General features: G+C 43.9%; 1 protein-coding gene across 1 annotated transcript in view; it reads left to right on the top strand.

Moving 5' to 3' along the window:
- Positions 1–1,910: 1,910 nt before the first annotated feature.
- fbxl17 (F-box and leucine-rich repeat protein 17) overlaps positions 1,911–24,994 on the top strand; it is a 224,888-nt gene continuing 201,804 nt past the window's right edge. Inside the window, exons 1-6 of the mRNA XM_008286602.1 lie at positions 1,911–2,097; positions 4,783–5,285; positions 6,000–6,392; positions 6,556–6,678; positions 6,816–7,073; positions 7,255–7,386. Coding sequence (XP_008284824.1) covers positions 4,803–5,285; positions 6,000–6,392; positions 6,556–6,678; positions 6,816–7,073; positions 7,255–7,386 — 1,389 coding nt within the window. The 5' untranslated portion in view covers positions 1,911–2,097; positions 4,783–4,802. The remainder of the gene's footprint in view (positions 2,098–4,782; positions 5,286–5,999; positions 6,393–6,555; positions 6,679–6,815; positions 7,074–7,254; positions 7,387–24,994) is intronic.

The following is a 24,994-nucleotide window of genomic DNA, read 5'->3' as shown; positions in this document are numbered from 1 at the left end:
ATGGGACAGGATGTTTTTGACAGTATTGTGCAGGTGAAAGAAGGTTGTCGTGGCATTTAAGGACATATGCTCGTCAAAAATAACTCCAACGTTCCTCGCAGTCATGCCGTCTGAGTTGCTCAAGGGTATTGCACATAGACTGTACGGTGTTGCACTGAGGTTAAGCTGTAACTATTGAAGCAATACTCTAGTGATTTACAACAGAAGAGTTTGTGGAATTCACAAGAGACCGAGACAGCAGAAGTCAGTTTAACTTCCCAGCACTGGACCTGGCATTTCCTGTACTGCAGCTCAAAAACATCTTCCATCAAACCCTCTCTGCCTTCCGACGTGACAGCTTCTTGCAAACTCCACCCTGAATTTTTGTAATACAGCAACAGAGACCTGCTATATACAAAAAAGGAGAGTGAAGCTGACATAACCCTGCTTGTTGACATCATCACGGTTATTTTCTCAGACTTGACAAAGATCCTCAAAAGCCACAAGAGACGTTATGCAACAGTGTCCACAGGCAAATTTTGGGAAAGCAGTCTTGTGTTTGTGTATTTCACGTTGCTATACTTTTCAGACTTTGTCTTGAGGATTACATTCCAGTCACAGAGATAAATATCCACATTTTGGCTGATGGCCACCCAGTCCTGTTAACTGAGTACAGACCTGTGACTGCTCAGCTGTTTCTGTGCAATGTCTTGTATAGAAGAAACGTGGAATATAAATTATGAGTTATATGAGGATATAAATGTTGTTTGAACAAAATGATCTTTTCGTCTTTATTATTGTAGCATGTTTTAGTTAGAAAAGCAGAAGCACAAGTCAGAACGTGAGAGGCTGCAGAACGTCAATATGCAAAATGACAGAAACCAACCAAACCTGCTGCTTGAATACTATCTTACGAATACGATCTTAGGTATTTGTCTTGTTTTCAGGGTTGGAAATCCACTTCAGGTTGTCAAAGGACCATTTCAGTGTATCAGATTTGGCTTATCTTTGTGAAATGAATCAAATATGTTATCATCAATGCAAAATTCATGCAAAAAAAAACTAACTAGGGCTTATTTTTATTCTCGATTCGTCTGTTGTTTATTTTCTCAATTAATCATTTATTCAGTTATTATTTGGGTTATAAAATGTCAAGAAAGGGTGAAAAATGTTGATCAGTGTGAGTCAGTGTAGATGTGATGTGTGTTTGCAGGAGTTTACCTTTTTTTTCTCTGAATAAATTTGATATATAAGATTCCCTGCACCACAAAGGAGACCAAGCAGGAAGTGTGTGTAGCCTTCAACTTATCTGTGTTGTCCACAACCCAAAGATATTTAATTTATTGCATTAGAGGAATAGAAAGCTGCAAGGTGAAGCGGTGATTAGCACCGTGGCCTCGCAGCTAGAAGGTCGCCGGCTCGCATCCTGGTGAGGACACCTGAGATCTTTCTGTTTGCATGTTCTCTCCGTGCAGCGTGGGTTCTCTCCAGGTTCTCTGGCTTCCTCCCACAAGGTCCAAAAACATGTTGAGGTTAATTGGTGATTCTAAATTGTCTGTAGGTGTGAATGTGAGTGTGCTTGGTTGTCTGTCTCTAAGTGTACCCCTGTGTTAGACTGGTGACCTGTCCAGGTGTCCCCTGCCTTCGACCCTAGTGAGGATTAAGCAATGTGTAGATAGAGATACCAGAAATATTTACATTGAAGAAGCTGGAATCTGAGAATTTGCTTTCTTTCTTTAAAAATCTATACATTTTTTTGGGCTGTAGCACCGGCAGGACGAAGTGTTACTTGAATCAGACTCACTTTAGCACTGACTCTGTCTCAGGGCCTTACAGCAGGCAGCTTCATTCAGAACCCGAACGAATTACGAATCGCCCTCGCCGGCTTCCGTCCCGCTGCCCTCTCGGTGCGGAAGTGTTGTCCTCCAGAGCAGCAGCAGCAGCAGCAGAGGCAGAGCCAGGGCTGCCACTGTTTGGGATAAACACCACGGCAGTTCAGCAGCGGGTTTCCTCGCCTCCCTGTCTCTTGTGCCGGGACTTGCCAGTGCTCCTGTGGGCCGTGCAGAGCAGCAGTATTATGCGAGCGCCGTCCGGAGTGTGGGAGCACCGTGTGAAGTGGTGAGAGAGAGAGAGAGAGAGAGGAGAGGTTTCATGTTGGGGCTACGGCTAACTTAGCATCTGCTGATGGAGCGAGCTAGCCTGTCACAAAGCTCAACTGGGTTAGCAACGGAACCGTGTCTCTAAATGAGGGTGTGACTGGGTTAAGTTGGAGGAAATATCAGACCCGAACCCGCAGCCGTTCGGGGCGGACGTTAGGGCAGCTTCGTGTTGCTCGTGTGTTGCTAAACAAATGACCACCTGTTCACTGTTTACATCTTTGTGTTTTCATTCGGCAGCAGCGAGCAGGCGATGCTCCGCTTTCCCTGCTAGACTTCAGGATGACAATAACAGGCTTTGCAATTTTTTTTTGTATTTAAGCGCCTGCAATGAAACGAGGGCTTTTAAACTCTTGACAAATGGTGTATTCATAACGTATGAATCGAGTGGCTTCAATGGAGGGATAAGTAGGTCCGTAAAGCTGGCTGCTCCGTTGTTGTGTGCTGTTCTGCACATATAGTATTTACACTCAACATATAATTACTTCTACAATCATTTCTTTGTGACATTAAGCTGAAATGCTGCCGTGCAGTCTAGTGATGTGCTTTTCATGTGCAGAAGTGTGTATTTGTATTTTGATTGTTTTTGACACACATGATAGACTCAGATATGAATTCTCAGGTGTGTGTAAAACTATACTCGCAATGTTTATAAGAAAAATTCTCGTCCTGTCCACACTTACCATGATGAATGATTAGATCCTGTGTTGTGATTTCAATATAAGAGTTAAAGAAGGCAACTGACAGTTTCCTTTTTCCCAAAGTCTGTTAGGGCTGAATGATTTAGGGAAAATATCCATCCATCCATCATCTATACATCGCTTAATCCTCACTAGGGGGGCTGGAGTCTATCCCAGCTGACTCAGGGTGAAGGCAGGGGACACCCTGGACAGGTCACCAGTCTATCACAGGGCTACACTTAGAGACAGACAACCAAGCACACTCACATTCACACCTACGGACAATTTAGAATCACCAATTAACCTCAACATGTTTTTGGACCGCGAGAACATGCAAACTCCATGCAGAAGGATCCCGGGTGTCCTCACTGGGACACGAACCGGCGACCCTTCTTGCTGCAAGGCAACGGTGCTAAACCACCTTGCAGCCTTTTAGGAAAAATATGTACCCACAAAATATTTACATTCACTATATGAGTACTTTTACAATCTAGAATTTCATTGTGATTCTAAGCTAGGATGTCGTTGAGCAATCTGATGCTCTGGTGTGTAATTAAGGATTATATCTGTTTCAGTGTTTGTAAATCTTGATTGTTCTTGACAGACATGATAGGCTCAGATATTCACTTTCTCAGTATGTTAAAAACTACTCTCATTATTTACACCAGCAGTTGAAGGTTGCCGTACTTGCTTGTCCTGTCAACAGTTGCTATAAATAGATTGACAGACTTTATTGTGATTCAAAGATAAGAGTTTAAAAAGGACATCCCACAGTTTCCCCCATTTCTGAACATTCTATCAGGGCTGAATTATTGGGGACAAATATTAGTTGTGATTCTTCTGACAGATTTGTAATCTGAATGTTTAAAGTTCAGTTTTAAACTCGTCATGTTATAGATTTAAAACACGCTGGAGCATTACCACATGAGATACAATCAAAAGTCTTATAGTCACACAAAGAAGTAGACAAGATTATTTAAAACCATTGATGCTACAGTTTAAACCCTGTGTCAGATGTGCTGCATAGCAAATATCATAAGTAACTAATTGCTGCCTGCATTGTTCAAACTGTTGTTCTGCTTTACTTTCATGTGCAAAAATACATCTTCAAGTTCAGATAAGGTCAACATCAGTCTTCAGCAGACTCTGTCAGCCATCTCTGGAGGGCTATCCTCAAAATTTAACATAACTTTTCCTGTTATTTAATATGAAATTAAATCAAGGAACTTTTTTCTGGGGAAACAGAAGGAGGAGATTTTGTGTTTAAAAGACTTCAAGATATCCTTTTGATTTTCCTCACCCTGCTAAAGCCTCGTGTTCCCTTTGACAGCATGCACAGGAGGACTAATTAAAGCAAGCAGTGAAAGGACAGGCTTGAAACAGTGTTATCTTCTTATCTTTTTCTGATCTTTGTTTAAGAAAAGCAATAATGATGATAAGGAATTTCTCTACTTATACGGCGATATTAAACTTACAATAACCTTAAAATATGCACAACTAGTTTAAACTAGTAGTTAGTATGTAATTAGTTATTAATAGTGATAATATTGTCAAGTAGGCCTATTATTTTTTTAACCACCTAACTGCATAAGGGCCGCTTATTAAATCTCATTACGTTTTATGTACTGACTGGAATCTGTCTGAAGTGCTGCCAAGTATTAGAAATAGTCAAATCCTGAATGTTTAGTGAATGCTTTGTCATGTTTTGATTACATATTTTAATTAACTGGGTATTTCTTAGCTTGAGTCTCAAGTTTGGCAAAGGTTCTGTATCATTGCTTTAGTAGTATTACACACTACTTTGTTTGAGAATTTGTTTTGACAAATAATATACCAGGACCAAATCTCAGATATTGTATTGACACCAGTCTGATGTCAACATTGGTATCCAGTTTTGCCCAATTCTGAAGTTTATGTTTGTGAGAACATTGCTTAATCAACTAACGAATTCCCTCCTGTCCTTCCAGAGTTTCTTTGAGTCATCTATATGGGCCATCTTCTCTCGAAAAATGGTTACCGCCTAAAGAAGAGGACTCGCAAATTGCACCACAAGAAGAAGAAGAAGAGGAACTGTTTCCTGCAGGGGCCTTGCATGCTCTGCTTCATTGTCCACAGCAACAGCAGTGGTCTCGACGACGACAGCGACCATTTGGAAGCCAGCGCCAACGGGTGCCGCCACAACAGCGTCACTGGAATCAGTGTCCCAGGTGTCGGCGGAGTCGGCATCGGAGCGGCAGCTGCCTCCAAGCTCGCTGAGCGATACGCAACACTCGCATCTCCCGAGGACTGCTCCAAGTTCCTGTTGTCACCGAGGGAGCTAGCTATCTGGGAGGGCCAAGGGAGGAGCCTTTTATCAGCTGTTCCTGCCAAACTGATCCCCCCACCGGCGCTCTTCCGCTCCGCTGGTGTGTCCGTGACTGTGCCCATACCTGTGCCTGTGCCTGGCTGCACCAGTGACTACACTGAGATGGTAGGTGGCTGGGGAGGCGTTGCACCAACACGACCAAACACAGTGACCAGTGGAGATACAGCATGGGTCTGTACCAATGGACTAACAGCCCTCCCTCCATTAGTGCTGCTACATAAAGAGATTTTAAGTTTACTACTAAGTCGCCATCGTATGTAGACTGATTAGTTACGAGAAAGGCCCTTCTCCAGACAAATGTAATCATGTGGCAGAATCTCTTAACATTTTATAGTGATGTTTGGTACCAGTAAAATCTACAATGACCTATTTATGATATTGTATGTAGCAACAAAGGGGGACCATCTGAAGTGGCTCAAAGCCTAAAGAGCTTGAAATGACCATGAAACTGTTTACCCAAGTGTGCAAATATGTTATCCATAGCTCATTTCCAAGTGCAAATTCAGGCACAATGACCGTATTGTCTTAACTGGTATCACATGATGCGAAGGGGGCATGTTTAAAGTTGCCAAAAAGGAAAGAATAACATTTACTGTACTACAAAATTTGAAAGTGTTTGAAAGCTAAACATCACATGAATCACAAGTCAAGAGTTCATATTTGTAGTCCTGGTTTTGGTTTGTTCTCACTGAGGTTCCAAAGTCATGGGTGGATGGTGTAAAGTTCTTTTAGACTGTAATTGTAATTAAAGTGAAATCTATTGCGACTAAGAAAATGTGGCTCCACCTGGCTGATCTGTGTGTCTCTCTCTGGATGCAGGTGTGCAAGAGGAAGTGCTCAGAGGTGCAGAGGTGCACCCCTTGCAAGCAGCCGCGCTGTGCCTTCGCTGCTCCTGACGGAGGGCTGGAGAACGGAGGAGTGGGAGGAGGCGGGGGAGAGGCTGCCTCGAACTCTGAATCCGGCCACTGTCACCTTCCCCTCTGTCCACTTCCCTCCTCCTCCTCCTCTTCCTCCTCCTCCGCTTCCTCTTCCTCCTCCTCGTCCTCCTCGCCCGCCGACGGCTGCTGCGGTTTGGGTCTTCATGCCGATTTGCCCCACAGTTCAGACTCGTCCCCCTGCTGCCTGCATCACTATGACGACTGCCAGGCGAGAAGTTCTGACGCTGCTGATCACTTAAGTATCAACCACCTGCCTTCCTCCATCCTTCTTAAGGTCAGAATTCATCGAGGGGCGTTCAATAGATTTTCTGTTTTATATTTAAGACGCTAAAAGGAAACAAGTTTATACGTACATTTTTTTAAAAAGAAATGAACATACGTTATTGTTGAATGGCTTTCAACAGACTACAAACGTACGCCTTTGTTTCTCCTGACAGGTGCTGTCCCACTTGACAGTGAAGGAGCGCTGTCTTTGTGCCTCTCTGGTTTGTAAATACTGGAGGGACCTCTGCTTGGACTTCCAGTTCTGGAAGCAAATCGACCTCAGTGGCCTACAACAAGTAAGAGACTCGGTTGTCTTCAGAAGTTATTGTTTATTTTTAGTTATTACTCTGGCTTGGCCCTTTAAAATTCTGAAAAAGTTCTGGTGTGCCTGTGCTGACTTTTATCTCTCCTTGTGTCACCTTGCTCCCTCCAGGTAAACGATGATCTCCTGGTGAAAATAGCCTCCCGGAGACAGAATGTGACAGAGATTAACATCTCGGATTGCAGGGGGGTCCATGACCATGGTGTGTCCTCCCTGGCCTCACACTGTCCAGGATTGCAGAAGTACACGGCCTACCGCTGCAAGCAGCTGGGTGACATCTCCCTGGCGGCTCTGGCTACACACTGCCCTCTCCTGGTTAAGGTGCATGTGGGCAACCAGGACAAACTAACAGATGGAGCTCTGAAAAAGGTAAGCATTTAGAGGCAGAGTGGAGACCAAACAATCTTCTTTCAGTGGCTCGATCTTTGCTTGTTGGCCTTATTTGTAATTCTTATTTGCAAATAGAAAATTAGGAGCCACTCTAATAAAAGGAATCTGATGCAAATTTAATCCTACATGTCCTCAGTAATGTCTCCTCTTTTGCCCTCAGATGGGAGAGCACTGCAGTGAGCTGAAGGACATCCACTTGGGTCAGTGCTACGGTATCTCAGATGAGGGCATGATGGCCTTGGCCAGAGGATGTCCTAAACTGCAGAGACTCTACTTGCAAGAGAACAAAATGGTCAGTTCCACGCCTCTGGTCTTACTGTTGTGCTGCTTCTCTTGTTCTTGTTGTGCTTGTCTTCGCTTCAGGATCTCTGTGCTCACACAGGAGTGTTTGTTCTCTGGTGTTTGCTTTCATCTCGTACAGGCTTGACAGACCTCTGTGGCTCAGGCTCTCTTGAAGTTCTTACTGTTGGTTACTGCGATGCTGGAGGAGACGATGGTTGCCTGAATTTGTACTTGATGCATCTTCTTGCAATAAATACAGCACCAACTTGCAGACAGTTTTTAAAAATGTTCCATATAATTATCAGTTTCAGCCATCCTACAAACTGCCCAGTCTGTTCTTCTGCCTATTTGTCTTCTATTCATTTTTATTTGGGCAAACAGATCCCTTCATTGTTGTTACATGTTTGGGATATGCACTGTCTTGTCCAAACCTTGTAAAAAGTGCACAAAAAAAGTTGGGCCTTTAACCAGCAGGTTTCCTGTATGACAATCCCACCAGATCTTGGAAGTCTCGAGTGTGTAACTTCACTTCTGTCACTTATTAATGCTGCTAGATATGTGCACCACCCACATGTTTATGCAAATATGTGGACAGAAATGTCTTGATCAGCTTCAGGTCTATTCTCAGAGCGGCTGGTTTTCTTTTTATCCCTCGTGGCATGTTATGATCTCAGCCGGCTGAAGCGTTGTCATATCATATTTCTTTTAATAAAAACAGCAGGTGCAAAAGATAGTGGCGAACTACCGCAAACCACCACTAGGTGTCACTGCTTTCCAATTTGTGAACACGGCCTGCCAACCGCTTCCCCTTTTGTAGGCCACAGCTTGTTGATTCAAAAGCCCCAGTTGTGGGTTTTGTCAAATCACAGCTACATGTCTCTGATGCAAATGATTCTCATTGTTATTTGGTTTGTCTGTTCCCAGCCCCCTATTATGTGATCTTCATCGTTTCACTAATGGTTTCGCCCTTTTTCCTGCTAATATTTCTTTGGAGTCCATGAGTAATCGTGACCTTGATGAATTAGTCCACTTTAAGTTGTTAACAATAGCCCAGTTTGTTAAAACCCCATTCATCAACTTAATAGTATATGAAATTAGCGATTACCACTAGGGGAGAGATTAATATCTGCTGCTGATAACATTTCAGCGCGGCAGTATCAATTTCAGACAGTCATTTTTCAGACGTGAGAGCGTTGCAGTTATTTTAGCTTCCTGTCATTAGGGCAGAGAGAAATGGGCTGAGCTTATGTGGGAATTGTTATGTCTAGTGCTGGTTGCTTGGCCTAAAATTGTCGTTAACTTTGCCAGGAGTTAAGACGACCCAGAAACCACTTACTCTCTCCGACAGCTTGGAAGGCTACCTAAGGTTCTCTCCTCCAACTTTTCGGATAAAAAAGAAAACAGATTTTGTTGCTTTGTGGGAAAATGGCTGTAATTACAGTCTCCAAATGAGGCCGGTTCTGTGCGATCCACAAATATGCACCAGCGCTAATAGGTTTTTGCTTTGGATTTACTCATTTAGAGTTTGACATCAAATGATACAGGCTTGATGTTTGCTTTAATTCGCGATAACTCATGGTTTAAACATCCCATATGAAGAATTCAGAAGGTGACTCAACCTCTTGCACTTTGAGGATCTTATTTCACACTACGTCTGCTGTTCATAGAGCAACTAAAAGGTTTGAGGCTGCATGGAAAAAGGCTTTTCTGAAAGGTTTATGCACGACATGAATGACTGAACACTTGTGGGACCATTGTGTGGGCTCAACCCTTGTTCTCTACGTGAATTGATCCAGGAAACAGCATTGAGATGGGCTTTTTGGTTTTTAGTGTGCTATAAATCGTAAAGTCATGGGACTGTAGAGAAAGCCTCTTAAGACTACACTGTAAAGCCTCTCCTCTCCTCTCCTCCTCTCCTCTTCCTCTCCTCCTCTCCTCTCCTCTCCTCTCCTCTCCTCTCCTCTCCTCCTCCCTGTCAGTCCTAATCAATCACAGATGAGGATGAACCGTTCACTCCTTCTGATCTGCCCTCTCTCTTTCCCCGCCTCCTCTAAAATGGAATAATTGAATGGCTGCAGGATGTTTCTGTGTGGTCTTTCACTCACCCTCTCCCTTTTTTTTTCTCTTTGTCATGTGCACACCCACATACATTTTTTCTTTCTTTCCCTCTTTTTATTTTTTTTCGTTGCTGCTGTGGTTGTGGTTTCAGTTCCATGCTGGAGGGTTTGTTGTCTCTATGTTAAGACCATATCAGGATCTGTGGGTGGTTAAATAGCTTTTTTTGGTGGCAAGAGGGCACAACCTCTTTGAAAATGCTGGTGTAACATTAAGGAAATATTTGAACACTAGTGGTACAACACTATTAGAAGTATCTCTGCTATTTTGCTGTTTGCTGTTATAAATTGGAACCACCAAATTCTAAATGTTGGTTTTTTGTTTGCCGAGGAAATATCGGGGAAGGAGAGGAAGTTTTGGAGACTTTGTCTGGTGTTCTTCTATAATGCAAGATGCACAATTGTTCACAGTTTTTAAAGGATCCTGGATGAATTCTTGCCGTGATTATCGTACAAAACGGCGCTTCAGTTATTTTTTTTTTAAGCAATTATAACAGTTAAAAGTTGCTGTGGATATCTGTACACTGACTCGTGTCTCCAAATTTTGTTTACAGTTGACAAATTGAAGCTTGCTCCTTTTATTGCTTGTCAGCCGGGGGCCAAATCAGCCCGGGGCTATGGATAACCCTGGGCTAAGAGCACTGTGTGAAAAGCAGGTGACTCCGGTGTGTCTGTGCACCTCTTCTTTTGACATCTGCCCTGCATTCTTTATTGGCATTCATCCAGTATTTATGCCTGAGTTGGTTATATTGCACCAGTTGCCTTTCAAGGCTTGTTTTCATCTTCTGAAGTATTTTTTTTTTGCCCCCCCCCCCTCCTCTCTCTCTCTTCCCATTCATATTCTGTTCTCTCCCACCACCTCGAAGGGCAAAAGCTCTGAGAATAGCAAATTCCCCTTTTCCTCATCTCACTTCAATTTGCCGTAGGGGGGAGAGTCAGCCCTGAAAGTTTAACTCGGAGTTCTGTCAGTTTCACAGACCAACCGGTGGACGAAGTATAAGTCGGGAAAAAACCTCTCGTCACCCGTCTTTCTGTGTCGGTAACTTCGCTCCGACGTTCCTTTCAATTAAACGCGTCGCAATCTGCAAACATTTCTGCTGTGGAAGCACTTTTTCCGCTCCCTTTTCCTGTCTCTTAAAAAAAAAAAAAGAACGTTATCTTCTGTCTTGTTAAAATCAAAGCGTGTGCACTTAATTTTCCTGCAATGTGATGGGAACATTCTTCAACCGGCTCATCTAAAAAGACGATGTGCGCACTCTCTCTCTTTACACACCCGGGCTCTGATTATTTACAATTTTAATTAGTCCAAAATGTGGAAATGTAAGTGGAATTAGAGATGACCTAACATAGATTACCATGTGCCCTCAATTTAGGTGTAATTACCACTCTGCATGTACAATCAGAGCGGCTCTCCTGCGCTTTCACCATGTTTTTGAGCTTCCCCCCCAACCACGGTGTGGGCGTTGGGGATGGAAAGATGTGTTTGTCCGTGGAGCAACGTGGGACACTGGAAAAGATGAACTTTCAGTGTGTGTGGACGGTGTTTCTTGGCTACAGGTCAGCGAGTGAAAGCCTCATCTCCGGCCCTGATTGGCTGCCTGTCCAGCTTGTCAGTAGTTGGCCGAGGGAGGCTCCTCCGGTCCAATCACGCGTAATCGCAGATTAAACTGTATATTGACATTAGCAGATTTAATTAACTGGATTAGAGCGAGAGCAAAGACAAAGGAAGTGATAATGATAGCTGTCAGTTATTATGGGATAGACCTTTTGACATGAGCCAACACACACAAACACACACACACACAGACAGAGGCCTAGTTAAAACACTGAAAGTGACACACACACATGGGAGCGGGCGGATTGAATCGCTGCCAGCTGCACTGGAATCTCCTCTGGAAACTTTGTTCGTGTATTTGACTGTAATTAGAGATAAATAGAACCACTCTGACCAGCCACACAAACTGAATTACACACACACACACACAATGCATTGTCCATCTCCTCCAATCCCCTCGAGTCTTCTCAGACAAGCGTTTAGACTTTTCAGGATGTCGAACGTCAGATGCTATGTGATGTATTTAGTCAGTTTAACTGCTAATGGCGCTGGATTATGTCTGTCAGAGCGAGGAAAAGCTCCAGAATTTCCGTGCTTTCATGTCATCAAGGAGTCTCTTTAGCTTTCTCTCCTTGTCTTTTTACTCTTGTTTGTTTGTCTCTGCCTCTGTGGATGTTGGACATAGCCATATGTACTTAAGGTCGAGAAGGAATTTGCTCTTACCAAACTGCGGAGAGATGGAGATGTCTGTTGTCCGTCTACATTTTGTCAGTAGGAATATGAACCATAAAGTCTTAAATCCCCTCTCCTCCCTTCTCTCTCTCTCCCTGCTTTTTGTATGTTTTATTACACATTTACATCATCCCCTCTTTTCCTTTCATCTCCTCTCTTTCTATTTCTGAACACGTCGTCGCTGTAAATCCTCCTTATCGCTCTGTTTATTTCTTCTCGATGTAAATAGTAACAATTTTGAAAATGGATTAATTGCTGAAACGCAGCCTGCGCAGTCGAGTCTTTGTTCTGTTTGTGTCTGGCACGCCGGGGCGACGGCGTGGATGTAAACAAAGCAGAATTTCAAATCTCACAAAAGTTGCCACTGTTGTCTGGGCGGGGGGAAAGAAATGCGCTCAACAGGTTTGTTAGACCTCAAGGATAAACACATTGTGCTTTCATTAGTAATATTATATCCAAACATAAGTTTGTTTATAAGACGAGTACCTTCAAATATTTTTCTGAGGGGGAAAAAAATGTCCAGCTGGTTCCTGCTTCTCATGGTTCGTGCTCAGTAATAATCTGAATGCTACCGTTGGACAGACATCCAGACAGGTAGACGGATACTTCACTCATGTTACATGGTCTTCATCAACAAAACAGGAGAGTTAAGTCGAATACTTTCAGCTTTTTGACTGTTGGCCAGACAATGCGAGCTTTTTAAATATTTCACTTCTGGAAATTTGGCAGTGGCCCATGAGAGATGGGCATTTATTTTTTTTTCCCCCCTTTTTATGGCCTTTTATAGACCGAACACTGAACTGATTAATGGAAAAAAAATAATTAGCAGTTTAATTAATACGGAATAATTGCCAGTGGCTGCCTTCGCCGTGTCTGACTGACTCATTAGGGCGAAGCTTTGTTTGTAAAGTAATAAACTATATGAATTATACAGTTAAAAAAAAAGTTTTTTTCCCTCCACCATTACCAACCCCTTGTATTCACAGTATGTAGTCGGGAGTTAACAGCACATTGCTCTCTCCGATATCCTCCTCTTCATTGCTCTTTTGAAGTGCCTCTGTATTGATCTATGTTCCCAAAAAGCTCCTCTGTGTGTGTGTGTGTGTGTGTGTGTGTGTGGGTCGGTAGCTGTTCGGCCTTTGCTTGAAGAGTAATCAGATGCATTAATGAGCACTGACTTTAACTTGGACAGCCGGCTGCACTCAGACACAGGGTTCGTCGATATGTTCCCTCTGCCTCCTGCCCCAGAACAAAACAAGGTTTAAAGAGAGAGAGAGAGAAAGAAGTGGAAGAAAGTAGTGAGAGCACTTTTGCAAATGTGAGCCCTGTGAAGTGTTCCTCTAAAGCGATATTTCACCTTGCTACAGTGTTTTCTCTTCAATATTAGTTACCCGGGGAAAAGAGTCGACATCAACATTCGCCTTTTTTTTCTTTTTTTCTTTCCTGGAGTCTGTCAATAACGCAGGTTAAATTACTTTGGGAAGAAGAAGTTAAACGCCTCGGTGTGGCAGGACGCTCTCGTGGATTCCCTGAGTGGCTCACAGACATGTTAAAAGTATTAACCTTGCGGAAAGAAAACAAAGTCAAGTGAATGACAGACGTTGTAAATTAGAAGTGGGACAGCCGACCCTGCTGACTTTCTGTTGTTGAACGGCGACAGAATGCCAAAAAATGACACCGGTTTAGTCGGACGTCTTCGCTCGGCAGAAATGGAGAGCAGTGGAGACTTCTGGTGGTAACGCCTACATTTCTCTTTGCTGATTTGAAGGGAGCAGTAATAGCGGTAATAGTAGTGTTTGCCAGCAGAAGTTAGTTTCAGAACTTTATTTTTGCCAGGCACAGAATGAGGAGATGGTCAACAGCTCTTTAGCCTGAGGGGGAAAGAAAGTTAGTAGAAACACTGTGATGGGATGGTGTTCTCATCGCGTCTTGACATTCTTCGATGCGGCAAACTACACATTAAGTTTTACACCTCTGTTATTGGAAGCATCCTTTATTCATGTGCTGCTTTACATCATTTTGAGAGAAAAAAACATATTCCAATTTCTCCCTCAGTGCTGAAGTTACTGGAAAAACAGAGATTCCTTACACAGCTTAATAACTGTCTCCACACACATCCTTGAAGCTTGTGCACCAGGAATGGCTTTTAGATCGCCTGCATGTAAAAACAAACAGTAGGAATTAAAGTTTTATTCCAGAAGCCATGAGAAACGGGCGCAGAAGACTTGCTTTGTTTATACGTTGATAAATGCACTTGCCTTTGGGTTGTTGGACATTTTTGAGGGGATTTTGTTGCACCGAACGCTGCTGTTAACCGTCATCTTCATTTATCATCATCATTCCAGAGCGGGGGAGGGGGGGATTGTGTTTTTCTTTTTGATTGTTTTTATTCATGATTGAATCATTTTGGGCATTTTTTGCAACCCCTCACCTCAAATTGCCCCTTTGAGGGGACAAATAACGTATTAGGATTACACTCTGGATCTGGGATCAAGTCAAACCACCGTTAATTGTACCCAGGGCTCATATCTGCACTCTGCTAAACCTATACAGCACCATACAAACACAGTGCAGGCGCTCGTGGTCGCTGTGCTCGGTTTTCACCTGCAGAGGGCGTAGCAGGACTGGATAAGAGCCGCGATCAGGCGGCTGAATGCAACAGTGTTCCTCTAATACTTAGACTGCACATGAAAAGACCCTGAAGTGTTTTTGAAAACTTGAGGATATTAATAAATATTTGAGTCACACACATTTCTCATTTCCTTAACCGTGCTTTTTTTTTTCTCTCTCTCTCTTTGTGGTTTATGTACCTGCGACAGGTTGCAGAAAGGAATATTCACGAGAAAGTAATTTAAAGTCGGTTTGATTTGGACAGGAATGACGCTTCACAACCTGTTGATACTTAAGGTTACAATATTTTCCCTGCACAAATATGAGTCCTGTAAAGCGGCCGGTTGCTGTTTGCACCTTTTGAATGTCATGCAATTTGTGGAAGAATTTGAATTCTATTGAAATGAAAAATAAGTGCTTTCTCAACCTGTAGCCGGTAACTCTGAATGGCCTTTGCGGTGGTAATACATAATCTCTTAGTACTGTAGATGTTGTAGCGGCTCTCCTCTCCGTGACGTTATCAAGCATTCGCCTGCAGCTACCGGAGAGCCAGAAACGCACCGAAGAATGTTAATGTGAATGTGACTTCCATTTCTATTCATTTTCTCTTCATTGCTTCACTCCCCGGCTGAGCGCGTGGAGGGACTGGCGGCCATGACGGGGGGTAAAGCTGAGATGAAACCTGCATTTAATTTTTTTTTTCTCCCTTTGCTTGAAACATGTATATATTTATTTATTTTTCCCCTCCCCCCACAGGGTGACTAGTGCACTGGCTGTGCAAAAAATCTGCCCTGCCCTCAGGCTAACAACTCACTTAGATTTTCAAGGCTAACAACCTTTTTGTAAATCAGAAAAAGGGAAGGAAACAGGAGAGGGAGATGAGTAGAGCTAGTAGGTTTATCAGTTAGTCTATTAGTTGCTTTACAATAACGATCAATCAATGCCCAACATTTCCCTCGTGCAGCAGATTTGTGGATTTCGGTGATATGATAGTTGGGGTTGTTTGTCGTCGACTGTAATGTTTGTTTTTGATGTGTCATACACCAACCTGGTTAATGGAGAAAGTAATTGTTGGATAGATTAATCTACAACAAACTAAGCTGCGCTGCTTGCCAGGACGAATTATCAACTAACTGAGAAAATAATTAACAGTTTAATTGATGGTAGAAATTATCATTAATGGCAGTCCTACGGTGAAGTGTTGTTTACTTTCAGCCTTTTTTGTGAGCTTGTGTAAAATTTCCAAACCCGCTTTCGCCGACGATAACTCCTCATGTTATATTTGGAGGCTTGGTCGATAGTCGGCGGCAAGTTGGGAAGGTCACAGCAGCGTTCGGTAACTTTTTTGACCATCAATTTAGGGGGAAAAATTTGGCTCCCCGGTTCAGTTTTCCAGAGGGCCAGTGGCGGGCTCTGACCTGGACTATGTTTAAAGAGCATTGCTTTAGAGTCCCTCTGTTTATCCAGCTCCAGACAGCAGCAGCAGCCCCTGACACCCAGCCAGGGATGTCACTATGATTCATGGCCCTTTCCGACACCTCGCTCATGCCTTTACTCTTCTTAATCTCTTTGCACTCTCCCTCTCTTTTTCCTCCCCGTTCTCCTTCTCTCTCTGATGATGAGTTTTCCTTTTGTTTGAGAAGGGCAGAAATGATGTCATCATTTAAAGCCAGAGCCCCGAATCAGGACGGAGGCCTCGCCTTCAGCCCAGCGGACCACTTTGTGTGCATCGTGATGAATCGTCCTCCTTCGGGCTTCACTTCTGTCCTGCTTTATGGAGAAAAGACAGATGCGTGGCGCAGGAGAGCACAAGACTGCGAGAGAAAGTGTACCTGCCTTTGTCAGCTTATTTTAAACTCCGCTGTCCTCTGCTCATGCTCACAGTCCTGCTACTCATCCCATCACTCTCCTCCTCTCTCAAACAAGCCATATCCTCCCTCTCGATTTTCTTTCTCCCCCTCTGTGGCCCTCTCCCCCGCCGTCTCTTCATGATTGAGAGACCAAATCCACTCTAAATACTGACTTCATTAGTGATGATTGATAACAGGCAGAGATGTGTGTGTGTCTGCATGATCGCCTATAGATGTTGCGGGTCCGTTGGTGTGCATCACCCACCTCAACATTTCCCCCCCCCAATACACTATCTCACCCCTCAACCAGACGTCACCCTTCTGCCTCCCCCCCCCGTGATGCATTCGGGGCCGGCGATAGCAGCAGCGGTTCAATACTTGGGGTAATGAATGTGTTTAATAAGCACAGTGGGTCGATGGACTTAATGAAGGTGTGACAGAGGATGGGCCTGGAGAATGCTGCTCTAACAAGACTCTAACGAGCGTCTGGGGTTAACGAGGTCACGCTGTAATCGGGATTCCCTCACCTGTACAGTTTCTGTTTGTCTCCCTCTGTTTTGGTCTCCGGCTCTCGGCGCCTGCCTTCCGTCTGCTCTCGTTAAGTGCACTACACTTGTATGTCCCTCGATCGGTTTGTCACTCCTCGTACAGATATTTCCATCCCTTTCCAGCACCCGCTCCGTCCGTGTTGGCTCGCTCTACATTGCTTCCCACTGTCTTCTCATTATATTTTTCCCCTTCTCTGTCCGTCTCTCACATACCGCTTCCTGTTAGCCTCTGTTTCGTTGCTGCCTGTCAATCTTTTCAAGGACGGCCCTAGGAATGCCGGCTCCAGACTAGTGTGAGCTCTTTTTTTTTTCCTCCTGAGAAGTTGGTTTCTAAGGCCTTTTGGGAGACTTGAAGCCTTTATTGAAGCAGGTCCTGACATCAGTAAAACCCTTCTGTTCCAGAGACTGACAGTTGCACGTCACACTGCTCCACTTGTATTTTTCATAGATTTGGGGATTTTTTTTTGCACAGTTGTGTTTAGAGCTGACAGCATGACACTGACATGAGGCTCGTTTGCTTGCAGGCTGTTATTTTCCTAATTGTTGCTAATTGTTTAAACATCGATTTAAAATTTTGCTCACTGACTTGAGTCACGCTTGATTACTGCTGTTACAAAATATCACATTATAAAGTTAGAATTTTACACATGATCTTTTTATAAAAACAGAAAAAAATAAATATGCAAGTACAGCACGAGAAGCTGAAGATGAAATACAAAACTTCACAAAAATATTCTAAGTTGTTACCGGAGCTGTTGTATTGTAGAATGTTTCAGGGCTTTTTGTTATGAAAATGTAGAAATGTTGAGAGAATCAGCATTCTTACAAACATGGACAAATTTTTAATAAATTCTCTATTTTCTTTGCTAAATTTACCACTGCATTGTCAAACTTTTTGATTAGGATATGCATTTTCACGCAGGATTTTGCTTGTTTCGAAGGATTGCAGGGTGGAGCGGTGGTTAGCATCATTGCCTCGTAGCAAGAAGGTCGCTGGTTCGCGTCCCAGTGAGGACACCTGGGATCTTTCGTGGAGTTTGCACGTTCTCCCCGTGCAGCGTGGGTTCTCTCCGGTTTCTCCGGCTTCCTCCTACATGGTCCAAAAACATCCATCCATCCATTATCTATACACCTTAATCCTCACTAGGGTCGTGGGGGACTGGAGCCCATCCCAGCCGACCTAGGGCGAAGGCAGGGGACACCTGGACAGGTCACTAGTCTATCGCAGGGCCACACTCACATTCACACCTACGGACAATTTAGAATCATCAATTAACCTCAGCATGTTTTTGGACTGTGGGAGGAAGCCGGAGAACCCGGAGAGAACCCACGCTGCACGGGGAGAACATGCAAACTCCACGCAGAAAGATTCCGGTGCCCACATCCGGACGCGAACCGGCAACCTTCTTGAGGCGAGGCAACAGTGCGACCAACTGCGTCACCCTGCAGCCCAGTTCAAAAACATGTTGAGGGTAATTGGTGATTCTAAATTGTCCGTAGGTGTGAATGTGAGTGTGCTTGGTTGTCTGTCTCTAAGTGTGGCCCTGTGATAGACTGGTTACCTGTCCAGGTGAACCTGCCTTCACCCTGAGTCAGCTGGGATAGACTCCAGCCCCCCAAGCGGTGTATAGATGATGGATGGATTTTGCTTGTTTCGTGTACTTAACAGTACAATGTGATGTTATTGTTTGTGTTGGGTTGTCACAGTCGCATAGTATCTACAGCACAGTGAAGGTTACATGTTGGTATGCCTCTGGTTTGTTGAGGGAAATTCCTATTTTGATTAGAATTTAGCATATGTGTTCGTATAAGTAAAACATTTTTGAGTTGATAATGGACTGTTAAAGGTGTAGCCAGCATATATTAGATATTTCTACATTACTCATGTGACTGTTATTATTTGTCAAGACTAGAATTCATTTCACGTTCAGAAAAACAGTTGTGAAGCCATGATTTGTGATTTGTATTAATGGAACAAAAGAATAACGTAGCTGCCCAGTAATTTCTGGGATTTTCACACGTCCGTCTCAATCACACCTTTTTCTTCGAACCCCTCCGATTGTGTCCAAGTACAAAACATTGCTTGGAGGGGAAAAAAAAAAAAAAGAATGCACAAATATTCATTATCACACCTTTACTAAGAACCCCGTCTTACATTTTTCCTCATGCGTCTGCACAGCATCAGCGTCCTCAGTCAGCTAAGAAGCAAAGCTGATTTTAAATAGCTGTCAGGTGAGCAGCATGTGCTCCACCTGTTGAGGCTGTACTTGATTTGTACATTGTCGTCTGGTCTCTGAGAGAAATTCCCTTTGTTTCTGCTCTTAAAGTGCCTGAACAACAAGCAATATGTCGTGTCACATCACTTGTCATGTTTTGTTGCACCGGTGGGAACGTCTTGTTTTTTTTCTCCCCCCCCACACTTTCAACTTTACTTTTATTTTCCTTCAACTTTAAATTTCCCCCGCTTGTCTCTTTAAATTTGATGACTTGATAACAGCTTATGTTTTGTGTTTGAGAACTTTTTTTTTATTTCCGTGATGATGAACATTTCTGGCGTACGCACTGTTTAGACGGTTAAACTGATGTGTAACTGATTCCAAAAACTCTGCAGCTAGTTTCCACCTCTCGGTTGGCGTCCGTACACCACCCACTCCCGTCTCCGTGAAGCCGCCTTTCCTCTTGCCTCCTCTATCTCCGGCACCAGTATTTCACCAGTGGAAAAGTGTGACTTCCTGAACCTCACATTTCTTCGCATCGCGTTTGCCAGAGTGCAACACCGTTATGAGATATAGCGCAGAGACAAGCAATCGATTAATGGTGCACTTAGCTCGGCTAATTAACAGCAATGTAGGAGTGGAGAAAGCATCAGGCCGCATCAAGAAGGTTGTTTCCCCATCGTCGAGACCCGAGATAACCTTTGAGGCGTAGATCACTTTACAGCCTGGTTTACATAACGGGTCACGGGGCCTCGCGGCTCTTTGGAGGCCTTACAACATTGTTCCACATCAGCTTAGCAATAGGAAAGGTTACCGCAGGTCACTGAGATGAACAGATGTTCGACCGACATTGTTGCAACTCCAGGAAATGCTCATTTTTATGTCTGTTTAAGGCAACTTGGTTTATTTTTGAGATGCTTAATTAAGACTTTGTGGCCAAAATATCCTTTTCCGGCCATTTGAGGCGAAATATCTCCATTCCTACCGTGTTTTTTTTCCTCATATTTCTTCTCCTCTCCGTCGTCTTCCTTGCCGTTCAAACCTTTGAGAGTGAGAATGACACAAACAGCAGATTTTATTGTCACCTGCCACTCCAAATCCCACTCTCCCTCTTCTTTCTGTGAATCTTCCTCCCTCTCCCTCTCTCTTTCTCCCGTCGCCACTCTCCTCAGTTCCTACTCCAACTACCCCCAGCATGAATTTGGCTTAGTTAAATTAGCTCTCAATTAAAAGTGAATTTGGTGAAAATGAGCGCGCTCCAGAGGGCACAGATGAAAGGAAAGGCAGAGCCGGTGGGCCACCCGGCTGCCTGGCTGGCTCCCTGACTGACTGACTGACTGACTGTCTGGCTGTACACGGCTGCCTTGTGTATTTTCAAGCATGCAAAGTAAATTATGTGTGTGTTGTTGAGGGAAGGCAGCTGATTTGCATTTAGATAAATCCCCGTGGATGTGTGGATGCCATTGAGATGCAGGGGGCTGTCTCCAGAGGCCCCCTACCCGGGCGCTACTACCTGCAGGCAGAGGATGTGTGAATGAGGGTGTGTGTGAGAGCTCTTAGCATGTGGCGCCTGGAGCGTTTGGCCCACTTTTTTTTAGACAGTGGTGAAGGGATGGAATAAGCAATTACAGGAACTAGGTGTGTCCACATATGTGTGTGTCTGCACAAAATATATTTGTATCTGACCTTTCAGTATCTGGACAGGACCAACATAATGACTAACAAGAACTGACTGCACACAATTGGCAGTCGCTGCATCCCATTAGACAAAAGCAAAGAAGTGCTGAAGGTGTGGCTGTCTAGTTCCCACATCTGTTCTTCATCACTTACAATTAAAAAGAGACGTTCATAGCTGCATGTATTGAAACATTATGCAGGAGGCTCAGAAACTAACTGTTGTTCCTCTAAAAGCTCGCTCGATTCGTCACCTGTAATGCATGTTTTTCGAGTAGAAGTGCATTTTTATTGCTTTATCCTGCATGATGATGCACACTTCTGCACACAGAGGCTTGTTTTTTTTTTTTACACACATACCTTAAGTTTGAGTACAGTTTGCCAAAAGTAGCCCCAAGCCGTCACGCGCTGGATCACTAGTTGTTGATGTTAGCATTTGTGCCGGATGTTGTGGTCCGGTGCTTTCAACCCGTTGATGGATTGGCAGAGGGGGAGTCGGCTTGCCGCTGATTGACAGTCAGGGCTGAATGTGGGCAGATGGGCCTTAGTGGCTGTAAATATGAAGCCTGCGTGACAGGTGAAGGTCAGTGTGGTGGGAAGAAGAGGAGTAGCTGAGCCTGGTGGGAGGGTGATGCACTCTATGTGTGTGTGTGTGTGTGCAAGTAGCAGCAAACTACTCCCACATGACTCACACACGATTGTGAGTCTTGGTTTTGGTTTCTGTGTCATTTTGAATTTTCATCTCTCGTTATTAAAGCTGTCTGCTTCGACACCATCTTTAATAAAACCAAGTGAGGAACTTTTTTTTGCACCAGCAGCCTTGTTTTGAGACACTTCAGTCTATAATTGGGATTTTATTCAGACCAGCAATGTGTACATTGGAGATGCAAGCATGTATGCAGTTCAATATGTTTATATCCTGCAGTTTTATGCTTGCAGATCAATATGTTTTGCCTCTTATTTATCTTGAAAAGTATCAGCACTTAAGAGGCAGTAGCTAGAACTGCTGCCTCATGGCAAGAAGATTCTGCATCGTGACCTGTTGTAAAGTTTGCATGTTCATCCTCTGCTTGCGTAGGATTGTCCTGGTGTTCCTCTCACTGGACGTAGATGTTTTGGAGCATGCATGGTTGTCTCTCTCTCTTTCTGTTAGCCCTGCGATGGCCTCGAGTCAAGTATGTACCCCACCTCTCGCCCACCGTCGGCTCCAGCCCCCCTGCTAACCTCTGCAGGATTAGCCGTGTACAGCTAATGGATGCATGTGTCAGCACTACTATATGTGTTGGAAGGATCAGGTTACTGTATTTTTGAGATAAGAATGATGGTATCTGAGAGTTGAAAAGTCTTCTGACACTATTTTTCCGTGTAAGTGCATCAAGACATACGATGAACCAGACATTCTTTTACTGTTAAAAGTGCTCCCTGATGGACAAACTAAGAAACGGTGTCACGTAAGTCAACTCAGACATATTTTTCGGTGCGTCTCTTACTGTATTTCCTCATCTCTTATTGGCTTTCTTGTCACTTTTGATTAGCCCGGTTCCGAGGCCTCCGCTACTTTTGCATGTTGACTCACTGAAGTGGCTTCCTGGGACACTTGATGGAACGGAGCCATCGTTAATGTTATTAGTAACACCTGCGCTTTTCCGTCTCTGACAAGTGGAAGTGTCTGCTGTGAAAAAGCTCCGTAATGGCTGCACTGTTTCACGGCTCCGTAATTGGATCAGGTGTGCGCAGGAAGAGCCGCAGCGAAAATATAGAGAAGCCGGCGACGCCTCGAGACCTGAAGAAGAAGGTTTGATTAACGCGTTTCGTACCAGAAGAATGCACTTTATTTAAGAGAAGACGCTGAAGTGGAATTGCACTATTTATGTAGCGTATTGGATCTACGTAAGTAAGTGCGGTTCCACACAACGCTGCAGAACTCCGTGCCTCTCTCTCGTCGTGTTTATACTCGGGCCCCGAAACGAACCGTATTGATGAAAATGGTAATCTTAAACTGATTATCCCTCTTTGTCTGTGCCTGTGCACATACAGACTAATGGTATTCAGGAAACTCTTTGCTCCCTGCCTCCTTTTGTACTGTACCTTCCTCTATTGATCGCTTTCTCTTCCTCTGCAAATCCCTCTCTTCCATGAGTAATCCATTGTGGCGTTCCCATGTCTGCTGGAGCTGTGCCAGAGGAGCGTGGGATTACTACACCGCACTCTCAGAAAGGGCCAGCCTATATATATATATACACTTTTCGAATATGTGGGGCAATAGAGGGAATGTGCCAGGGGGACGTCCATGTTGTTGAGGACCTACCTGGACTCGTGGGAGTTTTCTGAATGGCACTAGGTCGGGGGAAACCTTCCTCCCCTCCTCCTCCTCCTCCTCCTTCCTACAGGGCTTGTTTCAAACTAGGATGATTTAGAGAGAATCCTGGCCTTCGTAGTCACTTTTACACACTCCTGTTGGAGAGTCTGGCAGCTCGTGTAAAAGAAATGAAGGGATTGCTAACTGAGGTGAATCACTTTGGTCAGACAGAAAGAAAAAGAGGTGGGAGATCAGGCAGCAGCAGCAGCAGAAGGAGGCGAGGAGAGCGGGGAATAGGTCTCGTAAATGGAAGTGACAATACCGAGGTGGTATTTCTGTTTAAAAAAGTTGAAATTTTAATGCCGTGGGAGGGACTGTTTCGGGCTGGATTCTTTTTTTGTGTGTGCGTTTATTGGAGTCAGCCATTATTCATTGCAATGATCAATTCCTTTTAGACGTGCTGGATATATAGGTGAGATTTTTCACTGTCTGATCGATCGCAGGTACTCGATGTCCACGTCAAAAAATCGACAGGACTTTTTTAAAAATGATCTTCCCCCCATTTAAATTTAAAAAAAAAAAAAAAAAAAGCCAAGTTGTTCAGCAGGCCTTGTCACTGGCCTGGTTAGGCAGCAAATAGACTCCTCTGATATGCATGCATGCTCTTGCCTGCAGATTCTTTTCATCTGCCAGATGGGAGCTTTACTGGGAGATGTTAACATGTGCAGAAGATCACGCTGTCCTCACTTCGGCTCGCCAGATTCTACTGGATCCTTCATCCCATTTGCTGAGTCTTTAATGCCGCATTCTTGTCATGGATGGATGATAGCAATGGCAAAGACTGTAACTGACTTGACAATATATATGTCATCGCAAGTTGTTGTGTGGCTGCAGATATGTAAAAGTACTTTAAATTGACGATACCTGACATTCGTGCTTCCTTGGTTTCCATTCACTTACCATATGGTCGTATTTAGGGCTGCGTAATTACGGTCAAAATGATCGTCATGGTTATTTATTGATTTTTACAGACAGACATTGTTATTGCACTTTAAATAAGCAGAGCGCTGCTTTTTACCTTCGTGCCTTTGAACCAGAATGAGACTTAGAATAAGGTTCTTCTTCGCCTTAATTCAGTGTGTCTCCTCGGGGCAAAATATGAATAAAATTGCACCCAAAACTCTTCGCTCACTGACCGCCTGCTTATCGGTAGACGCTACAATTTGCTAATGTTCCCTAAATGCTTCACGAGCAGGATAAAAACTAGGCCAGTGGCAGTGCAAATCCCCAGCTCTGGTGTGTGACCAAAATTACTTTTAATAGTGAAATAAGGCGTTCTAGTGTCAGATTTATCCAGGTTGAAACCAAAGGATTTTATTTGCATGGGTTTTTTTCCCCTATGTGTAGTTTTCTATATGCAGAACACGCATTTGAAACATCAATATTGCAGTTGATCATGTTCAGTTAATCGCAGGAGCAGTGATTAACATTTGATTAATTTTGCGGCCCTGGCTGTATTTTACGACTGATGTCACCTAGTTGTGGAAATGAATCAAATCAGATGTATCTAGCTCTTAGAAAAAAACTGATTTTCATACTTGTAATTATGCCTCGGACGTTAACGTAAATGCTGTTTACAATTTAGATAAAGATAAGTGAAATAAGTCTGCATGCTCTCTGCAAGCTTTATGTTTTCATGGGATCAATAAAGCTGAATCGGAAACCAGTAAGACTTGTGCCGTCTGCCAACTGGGCCGGTGAGAGGACTAACATTTTATCAACATAAGTTTTTGTTGGGAACCATCCATCCATCCATTATCTATACGCTGCTTAATCCTCATTGGGGTCACGGGGGCTGGAGCCTATCCCAGCTGACTCAGGGCGAAGGCAGGTGACCTCAACATGTTTTTGGACCTTGTGGGAGGAAGCTGGAGAACCTGGAGAGAACCCACGCTGCACGGGGAGAACATGCAAACTCCTCACCGGGACACAAACCGGCGACCTTCTTGCTGTGAGGCAA

Source organism: Stegastes partitus, unplaced genomic scaffold (genome assembly GCF_000690725.1).
Source record: "Stegastes partitus isolate 25-593 unplaced genomic scaffold, Stegastes_partitus-1.0.2 Scaffold460, whole genome shotgun sequence".
In the NCBI taxonomy this organism is placed as follows: Eukaryota; Metazoa; Chordata; class Actinopteri; family Pomacentridae; genus Stegastes; species Stegastes partitus.
Note: the sequence above shows the minus strand (reverse complement) of the source record. Positions and strands in the feature narration are given on the sequence as shown.